The 17,443-nt window shown below is 50.9% G+C and overlaps 1 protein-coding gene across 24 annotated transcripts in view; it reads right to left on the bottom strand.

Moving 5' to 3' along the window:
- DYSF (dysferlin) overlaps positions 1 to 17,443 on the bottom strand; it is a 203,813-nt gene that overhangs the window by 53,372 nt on the left and 132,998 nt on the right. For 9 of the 24 annotated variants that reach the window (XR_014315085.1, XM_082743999.1, XM_082743991.1 and 6 more), the window contains 4 exons: positions 11,773 to 11,874; positions 11,501 to 11,662; positions 10,276 to 10,441; positions 9,704 to 9,780 (listed from right to left, as the gene is read on the bottom strand). Coding sequence is in view for 23 of the 24 variants with exons in the window: in XM_082743999.1 (XP_082600125.1) it covers positions 9,704 to 9,780; positions 10,276 to 10,441; positions 11,501 to 11,662; positions 11,773 to 11,874 (507 nt within the window). In the remaining variant the exon portion in view is untranslated. Of the gene's footprint in view, positions 1 to 3,548; positions 3,612 to 9,703; positions 9,781 to 10,275; positions 10,442 to 11,500; positions 11,663 to 11,772; positions 11,875 to 14,451; positions 14,494 to 17,443 lie in introns of all 24 variants that reach the window. The other 15 variants (XM_082744003.1, XM_082743990.1, XM_082743987.1 and 12 more) reach the window with 3 other exon arrangements.

The following is a 17,443-nucleotide window of genomic DNA, read 5'->3' on the forward strand; positions in this document are numbered from 1 at the left end:
CAGATTCAAAGTGTCTTTAGTGTATTTTCAAACCTCTAAGAAACTATAATTCTCATGCCATAGAGACTGTTTAAGAGCACAGAAAATGAAAGAATACCTCAAAATAAATTTTGATGCAACTATTATTATTCAGAATTACCAGAAACAACTTTAAAGTGGTACTCATTAATAGAGATACAAAAATCCTAAATAAGTTAGAGCAAATGTAAGTCGTGCTATAGACTAGAAGTTCTTACAAACTTGCCCTTCACCAGGATCAACAAACACTACCCATTCTCTCTGCAGACAATCAAAGGTACAGAGCCCGCTGAATGCTGCTACACCACCAGAGCCCCCACAGAGGACCTACAAGCTTCCAAGAGTCACTGTGTTGGTTCCCAAACCCATTTATGCCAGTTGTATTAACACGGTAATTAGATCAATAAGTCAATATGACAAAAATAGATACAAATTGAACTTAAAAAGAAAGGTCATCTTATCTAGAAAATGGATTTATTTTTTTAACTAATGAAAATTAAGAATGAGATTTTTAAGTTTTTATTCAATTCCAGTTAGTGAATGTACTGCATAATATTAGTTTCAGGTGAATCACAATACAGTGATTCAAGAGGTGAATTCAAACAGATGATGGGGATGAAGGTGCACATGTGCTCTCATGAGAACTGAGAGTTGTATGGAAGTGTTGAATCATGAGTGAGATTTGTTTAAAGGATGGGTATGGAAGGGTAAAAATGGCTAAAGGATGGGTGAAAATCATAAATTTTTTTTAAAGATTTTATTTATTTATCTGACAGAGAGAGATCACAAGTAGGCAGAGAGGCAGGCAGAGAGTGAGAGAGAGGGAAGCAGGCTCCCCGCTGAGCAGAGAGCCCGATGCGGGACTTGATCCCAGGACCCTGAGATCATGACCTGAGCCGAAGGCAGCGGCTTAACCCACTGAGCCACCCAGGTACCCCGAAAATCATAAATTTTTAAAAGGACTCCACAGTCTGAGTTTTCTGCAGGTATCATTCAGATCTCATCAAACTTTAGTAAACCAAAAGAAAAAAAAAATCATAGGTTCCATTTTGGATGTGGCTTATACCAAAAAGATGACCTGACCCTCTCAGAGCAGATCCAAATTTAAAGAGGCCTTGGTAACATCAAGTGAATTGCATAGGAAGATACAGAGACAGGTTTAAAAATGAAGTTTATGGTGTGTATGCATGGCTTTTGATCAGTCCCCATTTAATCATTGTTCTCAATTAGCCAACCAACTACCTGTCTTGATTGCACTGGATAAGAGGACTTCAATTACAGTAAATAATAGTTCCATGACTGACTGACCAATTTGAGTTTACCCCAGGAACGCAAGACAATTACACATTGTATTAACAGAACAATAAAAAACAAAATAATCATCTTGAGAAATGCCAAATGGATATGCAATGGATAAAATTAAACTCCTAAACTTCATTTTTAAGCTATTAATAAATGAATAATAAAGGACACAACCTTGACAAGATCAAGAATATCTATCTGAAACCACCGATCATTACAATTAATGGGAAAATGGTAGAAGCTTTTCATTAGAATCAGTAACTAAATATGTTTGCTCACTTGCAGCTCAATTATCAAACGTTATTCTGCAAAAAGGGAATAAGATCTAATTATTAGAAAGATAGTGACATATTTATTGCTGTTTGAAGAAAACCATTTTACCTTCCTGGAAAACTCAACAAAATCAGTGAACAATCCTCAGAACTAGTAAAGGAGCTCACTAAAGAGTCTGTTTCAAAGTAAATAGACAAAATATCATTTCCCTATATTCTAACAATAAGCAATTAGGCCAAATCACTAAAAAAAATAAAAATAAAAATAAATTCCAGGTAGATAGCAACAAAGGCTATAAAATGCCTAAGACTAAATATGAAATGGGGGTGCCTGGGTGGATCAGTCAGTTAAGCGTCTACCTTTGGCTCAGGTCCTGATCCCAGGGTCTGGGATGGAGCTCCACATTGGGATCCCTGCCCAGTGAGAAGCCTGCTTCTCCCTCTCCCTCCCCCACTGCCCCTGCTTGTGTTCCCACTCTCGCTGTCCTTCTCTCACTCTCTCTCTGTGTCAAATAATTTTTTTTAAGTCTTATATATGAAATGGATTGGACCTATTTAAAGTAAACAAAAAGAACTCCTCTAAGAAACAAAAGACACTAGTGGAAATTAAGATCATTAAATGTCCAATGATAGGGAGCAGTTAAAACTTTATGGATGTTCATATAACAGAATGACATGCAGCCACGTTTTAAAGAATATAAAGATACAGAAAAACATCCACAATATACTTTTCACAAAAGACAATGCAGATTATAAAAAAGTACAATATAATTCCTGTTTTGATTTTGTTTTTAAACAAAAGGATGCACACATGCATAAAAGATACCTAAAAATGTCAGCTCATCCAAAATCTTAATGGTGTTTATCTCCAGCTGGTAGGAATACGGGTGGTTTTCACGTTCTGCTTTACCCTGTGTTGTGCTTTCTATATCTTCTCCAATGGATAAATCAGAAAAAATTAAAAATATATATTGCCTCTTTCTAGAAATCCCTAAGACGTCAATACAGCAATGCCTCCCACTGGCACCATGAACAGAATTTAACTGTTGGCAGGTCCTATCCCTTAGGGCTCTCCCAGCAGCTCGGGAGCAGCTCTGGCTCTCAGCATAGGACTTTATGAGGACGTAATGAAGGCTAACACCAAGATGACACCAAGCAAATCAGCCCAGTTGCAGAAAGCAGGCCCCGGTAACAAGACAACCAAGGTTCCTCAGTCACCCACACTTTCCATGCCTCTGAGAGGGGCAGAGAAAATCAAGTTGCCCTTGCCCACAGAACCTTCTTGTGTCCCAGGTCCCAGCAGTCCAGATCTAATCTAGAGACTTCTCTGTTCCCACTGGCCCATGCCACACCAACCAACACCTGGTCCTCATGCCGGTAAACAGGATTAAGGTAAAACTGACAAAATACACTAAGAGATAACTCAGCGCTGTCTGTTTCTGAGAATCTTCCCCTAGCTCACTCCCCATCCCTCCTCCATGACACAGGACAGGTCACTGTGTTTTTTGCTGGATCTCAGGAAATACAGTCGATCCCAAACAACATGGGTCTGAGCGGCATGGGTCCGCTAATACACAGATTTTTCCAATACAGGGCTGTAAATGCATTTTCTCTTCCTGATGATTTTCCTAACAGCATTTTCTTTGCTCTAGCTTAATTTATTATAAGAATACAGTACATAATACATATGATATACAAAATATGTGTTTATTGACTATTTATGTTAGACTACCTGTCAACAGTAGGCTCTTAGTAGTCAAGGTTTTGAGGAGTCAAAAGTTAATCTGTGACTTTTCTACTGTGCAGGGGCTGGCGCCCCTAACTCCATGTTCAAGGATCAAATGTATTTCCTTTCTTCCCCTCTCACTCCCTTTCCTCCCTTCCCTTAACTCCCTGCCCCCACCCCCAGCCCCCCAGGGAAATCAATGAGCCCACAAATAGGTAAACAATACATACATGAAGACTGGACGGAGAAGATGCCATGTTAGTGGGGGCAGAGCCCAACAGACCGTCTGCAAGCTACAAATTAAACACGCTGGTTAGCAACAGGATTAGAGAAACCACTTCAGGGAAGACTGGACAGCCCCAAGGAAGGAGAGCTCTCCAACCAGGGAGGATATAGAAGTTGTGGGAGGAACATGTATTTTGGAGTTAGGTAAGCCTGAGTCTAAATCCTGTCCCCATTACTCTATCAGCTAGCTGTGTGACCTTGGTCAAGCCCCCTGACCTCTGTGAGTCAGCATCCTTATCCAGAGAATGGGTACAAAGCCCAGCCCCCAGGGCAACAGTGAGTATGGAAGAGACGAGGGCCATGCACATCTAGCACAACTAAGGCACATGGAAGGGGCTCAGCCAATGCCTCCTCTTGTCCACTTTCTCACTTCCCTTTGCACCACTTAGTGCCATTCTCACATGTCCTCCCTACCCAAACCTCCCCATCCCAGACGTAGCCCAAGCTTCCCATCATCCCCAGTGGTTTCTTCGAACAGCTGGTCCACACCAAGCTCTGTTTCGGCACGATTCCTAAGTCTGGTTTCTGAGCCTTTTCTCTTCAAAGACAAGAGCCAGGATATCCTACGGCTTCCCCCAAGCCTGTAAAAGGGGGGACTTTGAGAGTGTTCTAGTCCAACATGCCTTTGCTATCCTAGAGAAAACTTCCTGCATCTTTTTCTGGCATCAGATCCTTGCCTGCAGTCTTCTGGACCCACAACTCAGTCCCTGGGCTGCAGGGCACAGACAGCCTCAGGAGTCAGGAATGGAGACAGGTGACTTTTTCAGAGACCGCTGTAATAGTCCCAGAGAAGGTGATGGGGCTCTCCGTGGATGAGTACCAGTCTAGGCAGACAAAGCCAGGAGAGCCATTCCAGGCAGAGGACATCACAAGTGCAAAGGAGCATAGAAATAAAATGCGGCACAGCCAAGAAAGCAAATGGCTCAGGAAGGGATGGCAGGCACCGAGCAGCAGGCAAATAAGGCTGGAGGGCAGAGGACACCAGCCAGGATATGGAGTTCCAGGGTCAGGCTCTCTCTGGCTTTCAACCCTGAGCAGGGGGCTCCAGAAGGCTCCACAGGAGGCTGAGCCCCAGGGAGCTGTCCTCTCCTTGGCAGGAAGAACCAGGGAGACACTCTCACCTGGGGGAAGGGCAGGAGGAAGTCTGCTGGGACCCGGAGGGGAGTCTTGGAACCCACAGAGCCATCTCTCCCCTGTGAAGGGGGAATCACTGAGGGGATCCTACCTAGCCTCCCCTAAACCAGCCTTCTGGCTGCCCAGAGCCAGAAGCATCGGCAATGGCCAGTAGGCAGCAGGCCAGGCCGCTGGATGGTGCCGGGGGACGGGCCACACATGTTGGTGGATGTGGTGTGACCCCTGGCAGAGACTGGATGAACTCCACGCAACCCCCCACTGCTGGCCACCTCTGCCCCTCCCGCTCTCATCCTGAACTTCACAAGAGCCTTTCTTGTTATTTTTAATACAGTTTGTTTTTAGAAAGGTGAGAGGGAAACCGGCAGTTCACCAGAGCAAAAGGGAGAGAAAATAAAGCTAAACACAGTGCTCCAAAGATCTGGTCCCGCTTCCGAAATTACACGTTCCCCTTTGGGACTCGGACATAATTTGCTGCTCCAGTTCTGGGGGCACGTCGCCACCTTCACAGTGTCCCGGAGACTATAAGTGGAGCCGCAGGCTCAAAATGAGCCCCAGCTGGGGTGGGGGAGGGGGGAGACTCAGCACCCTCCCCCACAGCATGGGGAGGAGGTCTTCATGCCTTCTGATGCCTTCACCACACCAGCCTGCACTTCCTCCAGTATCTGCCCACCTCATACACACGTACATGCACACGTACATACACACGCACTCACGCGTGCCGTCCCACCACCAAGCCCACGCTCCCACTTCTTTGCCCACAGGACAGCCCTCCTCTCCCCTCCGCTGTTCTGACCCCACCAGCCTTTGAGGCCAGCAACCTCCAGAAGCCCTCCCGGTCACTTCACTTATCCCATGCTGAACTGCAGGACCAAGAGAGTACGTGATTATTTTTGTCCCTGGCTGATGAGGCATCTCGTGTGAGATCAGCTACACACCTCCCGTCTCTCCCAACCGGGGAGAGAACTTCAGGGTGTTCTCCTCTTTACCCCTCTTCACTATGCGTACGGACCCCAACCCAGACCCAGGAAGTTCTCCTTCTCTGGAGACTTACAGGGAAGCCCCCACCCAGGGTGGGCTCACAGAATGACAGGCAAGAGTCACCCGTGACTCCATGGACATCTCAGGGGGACGGACGGGGTGGGCAGGGGTGCCACCTCTACCCCGAACTTCCAGACCCTCAGTAAGGGATAGGGGGAGTGTGCTCTGTGTGTGTCCTGCACACTCTTTCTCCCACCGGTTCATCACCAGAACACCAAGAACCAGCTCGATGAAAAAGCAGGTTAGTAAGCAGAGACCCCAGTTGTGTTTTAAAGAAAGAAATGGAGCCTGATTCTGAGTCAGAGACAGAAAGAGAAGCCTGCCAGCACAGGGGCGGGGGCCGGGGAAGGAAAGGATGGAGAAGAATATGTGGGTAGCAGTTCATTCCACTTGGGCCCTTGGTTGGAGGTGATGCCTATTCGTTCATAATTATCCCACATTTTCCAAATTTTATATAATTAACATGTATTTATAGCCAGAGAAAAAAATAATATATCCTTTTTTAAAGCAGAGCGTTAAATGGAAGGAAAGAAGCTCTGTCCCCCTCTTTGAGGACATACCCAGGCTGCCCTCAGAATGTCAAAAGTCAAGGCCATGATTCCTGAACACCACCTGCCAAGTTTAGACACACCCTTGGGAGTTTACGCGCACCCCTGCCCGCACACACGCGTGTGCACACATACACACTACCTCCCCCTCAGGCAACAGGTCTAAAATCTACACAAAGGAGAGCTGCATGGACCAAAAATAAACTGTGGAGTTAATTCACGACAGCCTGTCTCCTCCAGGCCCTGATCTCCAGAGAAAAGTTCAAGAGGACAAGCCTCTTGACCCCGACGGGGTCTCCTCACTCCAACATGGCTGCCGACCGAGAAGCCTGAGGCCGAGCAGACAGATCTGCTTATACATACATTTTGGACCATCTCTAGAATCAGCTTCTCCTGAGAGAAACCAGACATTTCTAGAAACCTGAAAAACCCTCTGCTGTGTCAGGCCGATGACAACATCAGCAGGGTCTGAAGTGACATTTCTGATGTGTGGCAGACTCCCCCCAGGAGCTGAGCCCATGATTGTTAGGAGGTGAAGCGAGAAGAGAGGAAGTGCCTTGAGGAAGGAGACAGGAAGGACTGAGACTGAAGCTGGATCTGGCAAGAGCGTTGTCTGAGACTGGGGAAGATTCCTCAGCTAGGTCCGCAGCCAGGACCCGGTGAGCTCCGCAGGGCAGACTGCATCGCCAAGAGCATGAAACGGGCTGCAGAGAAACATGGGGTTGGACGAACAGGAGCCAGGCAAAGTCCAGATTCTGCCAGACTTCTTGTCCCTCCAGTTCCCAGAGAGCAGGGATTTCTATTTTTGCTGGGGGAGGGGAAAAGGGATACAAACCTACCCAGAATTATCTAGTAAACCATTTGGAATGGTGCCCATTGCCTCCTGGCTCTGCCTGGACCAGACATATATGATCACTGGGTCTCAGAGGAAACACAATATAAAATTGGTCTCCCTCAAGTCCCCCATCAGACACCATCAAGCCAGGACTTCCTGGAGACCTGCACTGACCTCCCTGTTGGCCTTGGGGTTCCCCAAGAGGAGGACACTGTCTCCTCAATCAGACAGGGAGCTCCATGAGGGCAGGGTCCAATCCTCCTCCATCAGGCAGATCTCTCTTCCTCCTTCTCCAGGCCCATGTCTGAGGTCCCATGAGCCCAGACCCTCCACATGTGGCCACACCTCTGGGAGCCCAGATCCCAGCTCCTCAACCTTTGGCTGCCCAGCAGCTCTAGCCAGACTGGCCACATGCTCCACAAAGAGCACTCCCTGCACTGGCTAAACCCCAGCCCCAGTTCACTCATGTCAACGCCAAGAGGATGTCCAGACCGGGCCTCCTCACCATCTGCCTCTGGCTGTGCCTGTAGCCAACAAGACTCAAAACAGCCCCCCCTACTACTCACTACCCCATCTGAGTCTGTAGACATTTTGAGGCAGCACACACAGAACGGAAGTCCGGCTGGACAAGCCCTGCACTTCCGTGCATAGACCCAGAGAGCCCACTGAGGGGGCAGGAAACAGGAGCCAGGACTGGACAGCCTGGAGTTTGGAGCTACGTATCTGCCTAACACAGCTACAAACACCCACCCAGGCCAGAAGGTACTAGTATTGAACATAGCTGAAACCTGGGTAGGACCATCCAAAATTTCCACTTGGATTTTCCCAGTCTAGAGAAGCTCCTTCTCAGACCCATTCAAAGAGGAAAGAGGTCAACCATCCGTCCATCCATCCATCCATCCATCTGTCCATCCATCCGTCTGTCCACCACCCACACATCCACCCATCCAGATGGACTTCACTAAATATGTCCTTTCAACCAGCCCTGTGTTGGGCATTGAAGACACAACAGGACTGCAGTCAGTGACTGTCCTGAGCCTGGTCTGGGGAAGGTGGCTGAATATTTGCAGAAACAATCAGGACGTAGAGCAAGGACAGTGACCAAGATATAGGCAGGACTTGCAGGAGAAGAGGGGGAGCCCGTGACAAATCCTGGAAGCAGGTGACCATAACTAAGTTGAGTTTTACAGAATGATCGGGACTAGACCTGAAGATGTCCCCAGCAGGAAGGATAGTAGGCAGAACCCCAAAGAGTCACAGAGGTGGGAGAGAGGAGAGTGTGGGGTTTCTGAGGACTCTTAGCATCAGAGAAACTATAGAGCAAGACCTCTTGCCTCAGTAGCACCTGGGCCCATGTCAGAGACTTTCCCTTAGAAATGGGAACAAGCAAAAAAGAAGCAGAAATCCATCCTAAATGTTAGAGGGAAGCCCTGTAAACACATCTCCAGAGCAGCTTTGAGGATCCTGAGCCCAACTTAGGACCCCAGTGTGTTCTTTTGCTCCTGAGACCGATATTTGTTTGGTGGTTTAAAGAAAACAGAACCTCCTGAAGTGGTAGGCCATCCCTGGATCAATAAACAGACCAAGAGCCTGAGGACACACACATTGTCTACACTAGCTGGAGGCTCTGCCTCTGGGAAGCAGGGAGGCTCTGGGAGCCCCAGGTGCAAGTGCTGTGACCAGTGACCAGCATCCTGCAAAGCCAGGAGGAGGGTGACAACCTGGAACAGAGAGCAGGTCGAGGCTGGTGCTCACTGTGAGGCCATCTCTACTGAGGGAAGGACTGAGTGACCTTGGTTCTACAGGAGCTAGAGCACCCCAGGGCCCAAGGCGGGGAGAGTGCTCCCTGCTCTGTAAGAGATACCACAGACCTCCCGCCATGCAGTTCAGTGTTGGACTCTGGGTCAGCAGCTGGCCCTCGGTTGCCAAGTACATAGCAAAGGGATGCCTCTTACTGGACCACAGGGTTGGATTCCCTTGGAATAAGACCCTCCCAACCCCTCATCTTCTCTTTTCCTGGAGATGGAGGGAATCGGGTAAGAAGGACATTGGCTTGGACACAGACCCTTCCTTTTCAACTGCTTCCAAGAAGCCCCCACTCCCAGCAGGGCTCTGGCTAGGGTGAGGCAACAGGGCTGGAACACCCTCATATCTGCCTGGTCACTCTCTCCCCATCTTCCTTCTCTCTCATTGGCCACTCCCACCATGTTTCCTGAGTAATTGTCAGCAAGAGCCCTCAATATAGCCCTCTAGGCAGAGGGCCTGTTTTCTTCACACACTTGGAGGAAAATGATGTGATCTTGCCCAGGAGACCACATACAACCTTCCTCCAACCCCTCCACCCCACTCCTGATCAGACTGAAAGCTCCCATCCGGGTCCCTCCACTTATATAGTGTCCCACCCCCAGGATACAAGGGAGATGTCCTATAGAGGCTGTGTGGTAAGGAAGGGAAGGGAGAAAGAGGAGGAGAGAGGAAGAAGGGTTAGGGGCAGCCAAGGCCTGTGGAGTTGGTGTCTCTCCCGGGGAACCAGGGCTTGTCTTACCTGAACGGGGATGAGGGGCTCCTTGTCATCAATGTCAATGAGCACGTCTTCCCCAGGACTGAGTAAACTCACATCATCTGTAGGGAAGAGCGGTATCCAGGCCCAAAAGGGGCTCCCTCAGGGGGCTTGGCCCTCTCCAGTCATAAGACTCAGAAGGCACACTGAGTCTTATGAGGTAAGGGGCCTCAGCCTTCCACACTTCCCAGTCTGTGTCCTTCTCTTCCCACCCAGTTCTTCCCTTTTCTGTCTCCATCTCTCCCATCTTCTTCTCACATTCCCTGTCTCTCCGGTTCTCTCTCTTCCTCCTCATCCATGGAATCCCTGCCTTTCTCTCTCCCTCAACTCTTCCCGTGTGGCCTCCCATGGCAGCCCTAGCCTCTCAGCAGCCTTGAGCTAGGAGATGCCCTGAGGATGGCAAGATTCCCACCCTCCTAGTCTTGGTCAGTTGAAAAGAAACCACTTCTCACTCAGGTTCTAGCAAGAGGAGGGCTTCGGCACACATCTCCCCTGGAACGCCCCACCTGCCCAACCCCTTGGCCTCGGCCCTCCCCCTCAGCAGGCCCACGCCCTACCTGGACCGCCCTGTGGGGACGGACTCTCCTCTGAGTACAGGTCACACATGAAACTCTCCAGGGAGCGGACAGTACACTGGCCCACTACGGGCCGGCGGCCAAACTGACGATTGTCAATGACCTTGATCACAATGGGGGGACAGTAGAGCTCCTCCCTGGGCAGCATCTGGGTAGAGTGGGAGGGAAGGTCTGGGTGGTGGCCTGAACCCATCTCTGGATGGCTTCAGAGGAGTATTGGGGCTCTCCTTCACAGGACAAGTTCAAGGAGCGGAGAATGACTAGAAACCCACACATAACCCCCAAGGGCCATAAATCCAGAGTGGTGGTTGGCCAAACCCAGGACCTGGACAGGGGAAGAGAAGCTACACACCTTTTCAGTCTGCCTCTTGAATGCTGTACGCGGAGGCTGACTTTTCCTCCCACAGCCTTACCTTCCAAACACATCCAGCTCAGCCTAAAGCTAAAACAAGTCTACTTTCCCTGAACCCTCACTGGTCGGGGAAGGGAAGAAGGGAGAATTTGGCCCAGGACTCAACATTTCTTGCAGACAGTCCCCCCCAAGTGGATACTCAAGAGTTGGCTTACAGACCCAGATTCTTCTCCTCCCAACCCCAGCCCTGAAAGCACTTTGAACACAACTTGAAATAATTTATATGCTCTCCTTCGGTGGCGGCTTTGGCTCAGCCAAGAGGAGGCTCCTGTTGACAGCCACTGGGCCTGGAATTTCTATAGCGCTTTCATCTTGCAAACCATTTTCCTTTCCTCAGACTTGCCTTACTCTGGCCACTAGGCCCAGGCAGCCCGAGGAGCTGCAGAGGGCTGGGGGCCTGCGGGCTGTGGGGGTGATCCCACAGCAAGGCTGGAGGAGGACCCAGTCAGGGAAGGTTTGGAGGAACCACGGAAGGTCAGAGCCCTGGGGCGGGGGGTGCCTCTGAGGGGAGCTCCAGGGGGCTGAGGACGGCCCCAGTAGGGACAGGTAGGTCCTTGGGACTTCTGGGCACTCGGTGTCTGGATAGGAAGGAGCGAGCTGACCCCATCTGGGCTGCTCACGGGCTTCAAGTCTTCCATTGAGGAGGGGGTGCCATAGACAAATGAGGTGGGAAAGATACCGTGACCTGCCCAGGATCCCACAGGGAGTCAGAGCCCACAGCTGAACTGCCCAGAGCCCTGTGGACATTCTAGGCATGAGGACTCTGGAAGGGGACAGCAGGGAAGTCAGGCTCACCACTTCCATGAAGAGGGTGCAGACGTCAAAGTTGGGGTTCTTCCGGAGGTTCTTGATGACACAGGACTGCACTGTCTGACCCCCGCACTCCACCACAAGGCTGGGGGAAGAGACACTGGCCAGCTGATAACTTTTCATGTTCCGCAGGCCCCACGCCAGGATCTGGGGACACAGAGTGAGGCAAGCAGCTGAAAAGGCTCCAGACCCCACGAAAAGTCGGGGCCAGGAACCGGGAGGGCCAGGTTGCCTCCCTACCCCAGAGCCAGGCTCACCTCTATGGCAGTACGCTGGAGAACTGGCTTGATGTTCTGGGGAACCATATAGATGTTGGCCTCCCTCTGAGGCGGCGGGTAGGGCAGGTCTGTGTCCTCAGACTGCAGGGGCGGGGCGGGGTGGGGGTTGGGGGCAGGCGTGACAGAGACAATGGTGGCACGAAGACCAAGGCAAAGAGATGAAAAAGGGGAAGGACAGAAACAGAGAGGCAAAGGCACACAAGCGTGCAAGCAGGCAGGTAAAAATGAAAAAATATAGTCAGTTTCTGCCAGGCACCATGTTTTCCGGAGTCATCGTTCCAGCACCTTGGCCCTGGATTTGGGTCACCTTGTTTCACGTGAACCCCAGATCACCCCCTCCCATAATAAAGGCTCTGGGGCACCAGTGAGCTGCTCAGGGTCTCCCCATTCCCCCCACCCCCCCTCCCCGCACACACACTGCCCCCTTGCATCTTAGCACACCCACTCCAGCCCCATTTGGTCCTGAGAACTATGTACCCTCCCCCTAGCCTGGTTCTTCTACCTCCAGGCTCAGACCCTCCTGACCTACCATTCACCCTGGTGTCCCGTCTCCATCCCCCACACCACACCCAAACACCTGCCAGCCCCAAACCCCGACTTCTCACATCTGTCCTCCCTGAAGACAGAACACCTGCTCTGTGAGCCAGAAAGAAAATTGACAAATAGGAGAGGAGGACATGCGGGCCCGTCATCGGCAGGCATTAAAGGGAGCCGCAGGAAGGCTCCTTCACCAATACAGACCAAGGATGACAGCAGCTTCTATCAACTCTGCCTACTGAGGGTATGCCTGGAAGACCCGGGCAAGAATCTGCAGTAACCACAAAGATACACGCAGGGAAGCCGCTGAGGCAAGGCAGGCAGGTACCGCTGGGGGACAAGCAACTACCATGTCTCACAATAGTTAGAAACACGGGCTCCACTCCACCCGCTGCTGACTTAGGTGTTTATTACATCTTTCTTTGGCTCCTTTTTTTTCATCGATAAAATGGTTATTAAAAGTTGCCAACCTCTCAAGATTACTGTGAGGCTTCAAGAAGTTAGTACTAACACTCAGAAGAATGCCTGGTTCACGTGAACCCTGAACAGCTCTACTAGTCCATGTGGCACCTTTGTGGCAATTCTTCCCGAAGACTCTTTACTTCCACGTCAGAAAATCGTCATTATTTTACTAGTTTATTAAAACAAGACGCTTTACTGCCACCTACTGGAAAATTGTTATAATAAATGCAAATATATGACGTCTGCACTGGAAATTGCCTCCCTTTAGACATAGAGCCCTTGTGCAGTGCACAACCCACACATCCATACAAGAAGGTTCTGACACTCAGGATATGTTGACTATAAATAAAAGGGCTATGCTGGATACTTTACAGAGCTTGCCTTGTGTAATCTCATTTAATAAACAATGGAATCAGTAGACTAATTCTCCAAGTGACTTGTTTTGGGCTCCTTCTCAAAGGATGGCAGATCCATGTACAAATGCTCTGACGTAGATGGTGGGAGCAGCTGGAGCCTGACCTGCACTGGCTTCCTCTTGCCTCCATGAATCACTTCACAACCAACCCCAGGCTGTCACTCCTGCCCAGTAACACAATGATGACACTACGCTTCCCTGACCTGCAGCAGTAAGAAGTTCATTTCTAGAATCAGACAGACCTCAGTTCCAGTTCCAGCCCTGCCGCTTTCTAGCTGTTTGACCTTGGGCAAATTACTCAATGTCTGTGACTCATTACCCTCACATGAAGATCCAGGGTAACAATACCCTTATGAGCCTGCTCCAGCATTTCAGCGAGAGAACAAGCAGTAAGTGGCACCCAGGAGCAGCTTAGTAAACTGTGGCGACGGCGAGTATGACCTGCTTGTTGTCAGTACCATTGTCTTTACCACTAGCATTGCTGTTCTCTCAGGGTGACCTGAGAAGAACCGAACCACCAGAAGCATCTCTCAGAACAACACTGGCCTTGTAGTTAACGATCCCTATGTCTTGTGGGCACATAGTGAAGGAATTCCTAAGCTACCTCCACACCTTCAATGCAAGAGACAAGGGATAGGAAGCACCTACATTTTCAGTCTGGCTTGGAGAGAGATGCTGTCAGGACGAGGGGGGCGGGGGGGGGGGCGGTTGATGTGCTGAGCAGCCACAGAGCACACCTCCAGGGGGCGCTGTGCACGTCACAGTGCAACAGTGCACATAAGCAGAGGCCTGGAGGGTGGAGGCAGGGTTTTTTAAAATGAGGATTTTGCCTGAAGGCCTGCTGATGATCTGTCTGTGGCCTGTTTAAACCTGATGCCCAGCCCAGTGTGGGGAGGCCCCGGGGCCAAAAACTCAAGACCAAAAGGAACAAAAAGAAGGGATCAGGGAGACAGAAAGAGCAAACCTCTCTCACATGCTTATACCATTCTCCTGAATCACCAGGCAAACTCATTACTGTATTCCCCCACCCAGAACATTTCTCTCCAGGCCCCCAAACTCTGGGCACTGTCCCTTAGATTCTTGTTTCTCCCTCATTTCCATGTTCTGTCTTTCCCCCTGGCTCTGTTGAGCTCCATGGTGATGATGTTCCTCTCTACAGGCTGAGGACCAGGCTCCCCACTTTCAGGAACCTGTTTATGAGGAGGACAGGGAACAAGAACCTCGAGAAGGCTAGGCTCCAGTACCGTTTGGAGGAGGCCCTGGAGGAAGAAGGCAGGTGCACACAGCTGTAGAACGCCAGCCCGGCGGACGCAGGAGGAAGAAACAAGCAGAGACAGTGGTTAGAGGTGTGTTCTCAGGCAGCTTCCTTGGCACGGCGTGAGGCCACCATTCTCATCCCAAAGCCATCTGTGTCCTCCTCATTGTTCCCAGGGGTTCAGGCACATCTAGGCTCCCTGTGTTTGTCACCAGCCCCATCCCCCACCTAGCCTGCAAGCCACCCTGGCAGTCCTCTGTCCGCCCCCTCACCCCCCCACGGTGCACACTACACTGCCCATCCATCCCATGGAGTTATCATGATACACCCACAGCTAAAGCCTCTCTTGTTCCCCAGCCCTGTCCCGTCCATCCTCCCCAATTCCTCACAATATCGGCTGGATCATTTCCTTCCCCATTTAAAGTTGGTCTCTCCGATCCATCCCTGCCCTGCTCTCCATGTCTTCCAGTAGCCTCCCTACCTCTCCCCTCTCTCCCTGAAAAGGTCTGCCTCTGTCCACTGCCTCTCCTTCGCTTCCACGAGGCCCTCTGCCCAATGCACTCATCTCTGCCCCTGGCACCTCTGCCTGGGAAACTTCTCTGTCCAAAGTCAACAACAACCTGCTTGTAGCTCAGCCCAAAGACCACTGGTAGGCTCACATCTCTCCCGCTCCTTCAGTAGCCTCCTGCCAACTGACCTCAGCCTCCTTCCTAAAACCATCTCTCTGGTTCGTCTCCGCTGCCCCTTCCCCTCTCCACCCTCTGCTGGTTGGTTCCCCTCTCCTCCTCTGCCTAGCTGTCTCCTGGGCTTTCTGCCTCCAGGCGTCTCCCCATATTCCCAACCTCTTATTGCTCAGTTCACCCATGTGCCCTACTGGCCTCTGACCCTGACCTGGTCCCAAATTGGATTCTCTGACTTTCCCCTCAAAACCTGCTCTCTCCCAACGTCATCTCAGAAACACCACCATCCACACTGACGATCAAGCCAAAAAGCCCCAAGCCACCATGGCTCTCCTTCCCCTAATCACCATGTCCAGTAAACTACCTGGTCTTCATGACTATCTCCTAAACTTCTCACAAGTCCACCTACCTATCTCCTTCCCTCGGTTCGTACCCTCACCCTCTCTCACCTGGATTCACCAGCATCCCCCTAAGTGGTCTCCTTGCATCTGGTTTTGCAAATCCCTTCCCAAGAGCCAGTGCCTGCTGCATTCTGTAGCCAGGGGGAACTTTCTAGAATGTCATTCTGTTTAAAACCCATCAAACATTCCCCAGCCACTCAGAATGAAGTCCAAACTCCTTAACACAGCCTCCAAGACACCTCACATTCTAGTTCCTTCTGACCTTGCTGGTCTTACCTCTCACTTGATAACCCCCCATTCCAGGGTCCCAGATAAGTGATGAACCACCTCCCGGAACATGCTCAACACAGGCCCTTCTGAATTTCTAGCAGGTGGAAAGAGGCAGCCCACTCTCTTTACCTTTGAGGCTCAGAGTGGCCAGTCCCTGTGTGTGAAATGCTCTCTGCCCACTTCGTCTAGCTACCTCCTACTCAGACGTCAGATCTCCATTTAAATCTTCCTGGTGTCCTGAGCTGAAGCTAAGCACCCCCAAGGCTTCCACAGACAGTGGACTCACTCCCACTGAAAGACACACCGCTGCGTGTGTTCAACCACCAACTCCACACCCTGGAGACCATGATTGAAATCCCTGCCCAGTAACTGAAGGCTGATGAAGGGTAACTGAGGGGAGGGAGAGATGGCGAAGGAATGAATGGGCAGGCGGATGGTGGAATAAAGAACCTACTCTAGCATCCCCTCCCCTCCTTCCCAACACTTCTGTCAGTGCTCCGTGGGTCCTCACCAACCCCTCCCCCTCTCCTATGCCTGCTCATCGCTCCCTCCGTCTGAATGGGTTTCCCCTGTGCCTCCGGGAATCTAACACATCCCTCAGGGATGTTTAAGCTCTCCATCTTCCAGAAAATCTCCCAACCACCCCAGAAACTTCTTATCGCCCTATTCTCTGGCTTCTTTGACCTTAAGTGACCCCGTGGCCCCCTTTCCCAGGTCCTGACTGGTCTCTGACACCTCACTGGGAGAGTCCTACGGCTCCGGCAAGAGGGCCAGCTTCTAAGCCTGAGCTGCTCGACTTCTGGTCCAGCCAACCCGAGGGGCTCATCACCTCCTTCCCAGCCAGTGACTCTTGGTGGGGGTGGGCTGCAGTGATCCTCGTCACTCCCAGGGAAGCCTTTTAGCATCACCAGGCAGGGCAAAGGTGTAGACTTGAAGCGTCACCGGGACATCCTAATTCACTGTCCTACATGAGACGGGGACTTTGAGGACCACAGACCTCGAGGGCAGCCATACAATATAATTCTAATTAGATGAAGCCACGTTTGACCGATGCCTCTCTTGCTCACCCTCCCCACCCCACGATGTGCAGGGCAGACACAGGGCTACTCTACTGATGGGTCCTACAGATGGTCAAGGCTTTTGCCAAACTGCTTCCCATCCGGAGGACAGGGACCCAAGGACAGATGAGGCTCTCTCCCCTAGCAGAGAGAAATCTACCCTTGAGCCCCCTTCGGTCTATCTGTCCAGTAGGCCAGCTTGGTACAGAGAGCCAAGGACAAGCCATGAGGGGGACTTCCTCCTCTAGGTCCCAGGACCACCACACCAGACAGACGTTCATTCCCATAGCAGGGCTAGGGGAAGGGGTGAACTCTCCCAGCCACCTAAGTAGTCCTGTTACCAGTAGCCCCACAGACCCCTACATCCCCCAGCAGGGTACAGTCAGAGGACCCTCTGGACCTTCAGATCCTGGCTCCTGGAGTTGCTGCTGGGCAGGGGCAGCCAGGCGTGCTGGGAGGGCTCCATTGTCTGCCTGCCCCACCCAGCTCGTTAGGAACAACATGTTGCTCTAATTACACTTCCCAGGAAAAACAGTGTTTTAAATTAAGGCCTTGGGGGAGGGAAAGGGGGA

The sequence above is a fragment of the Mustela nivalis genome (assembly GCF_964662115.1).
Source record: "Mustela nivalis genome assembly, chromosome: 8".
Taxonomy (NCBI): Eukaryota; Metazoa; Chordata; class Mammalia; order Carnivora; family Mustelidae; genus Mustela; species Mustela nivalis.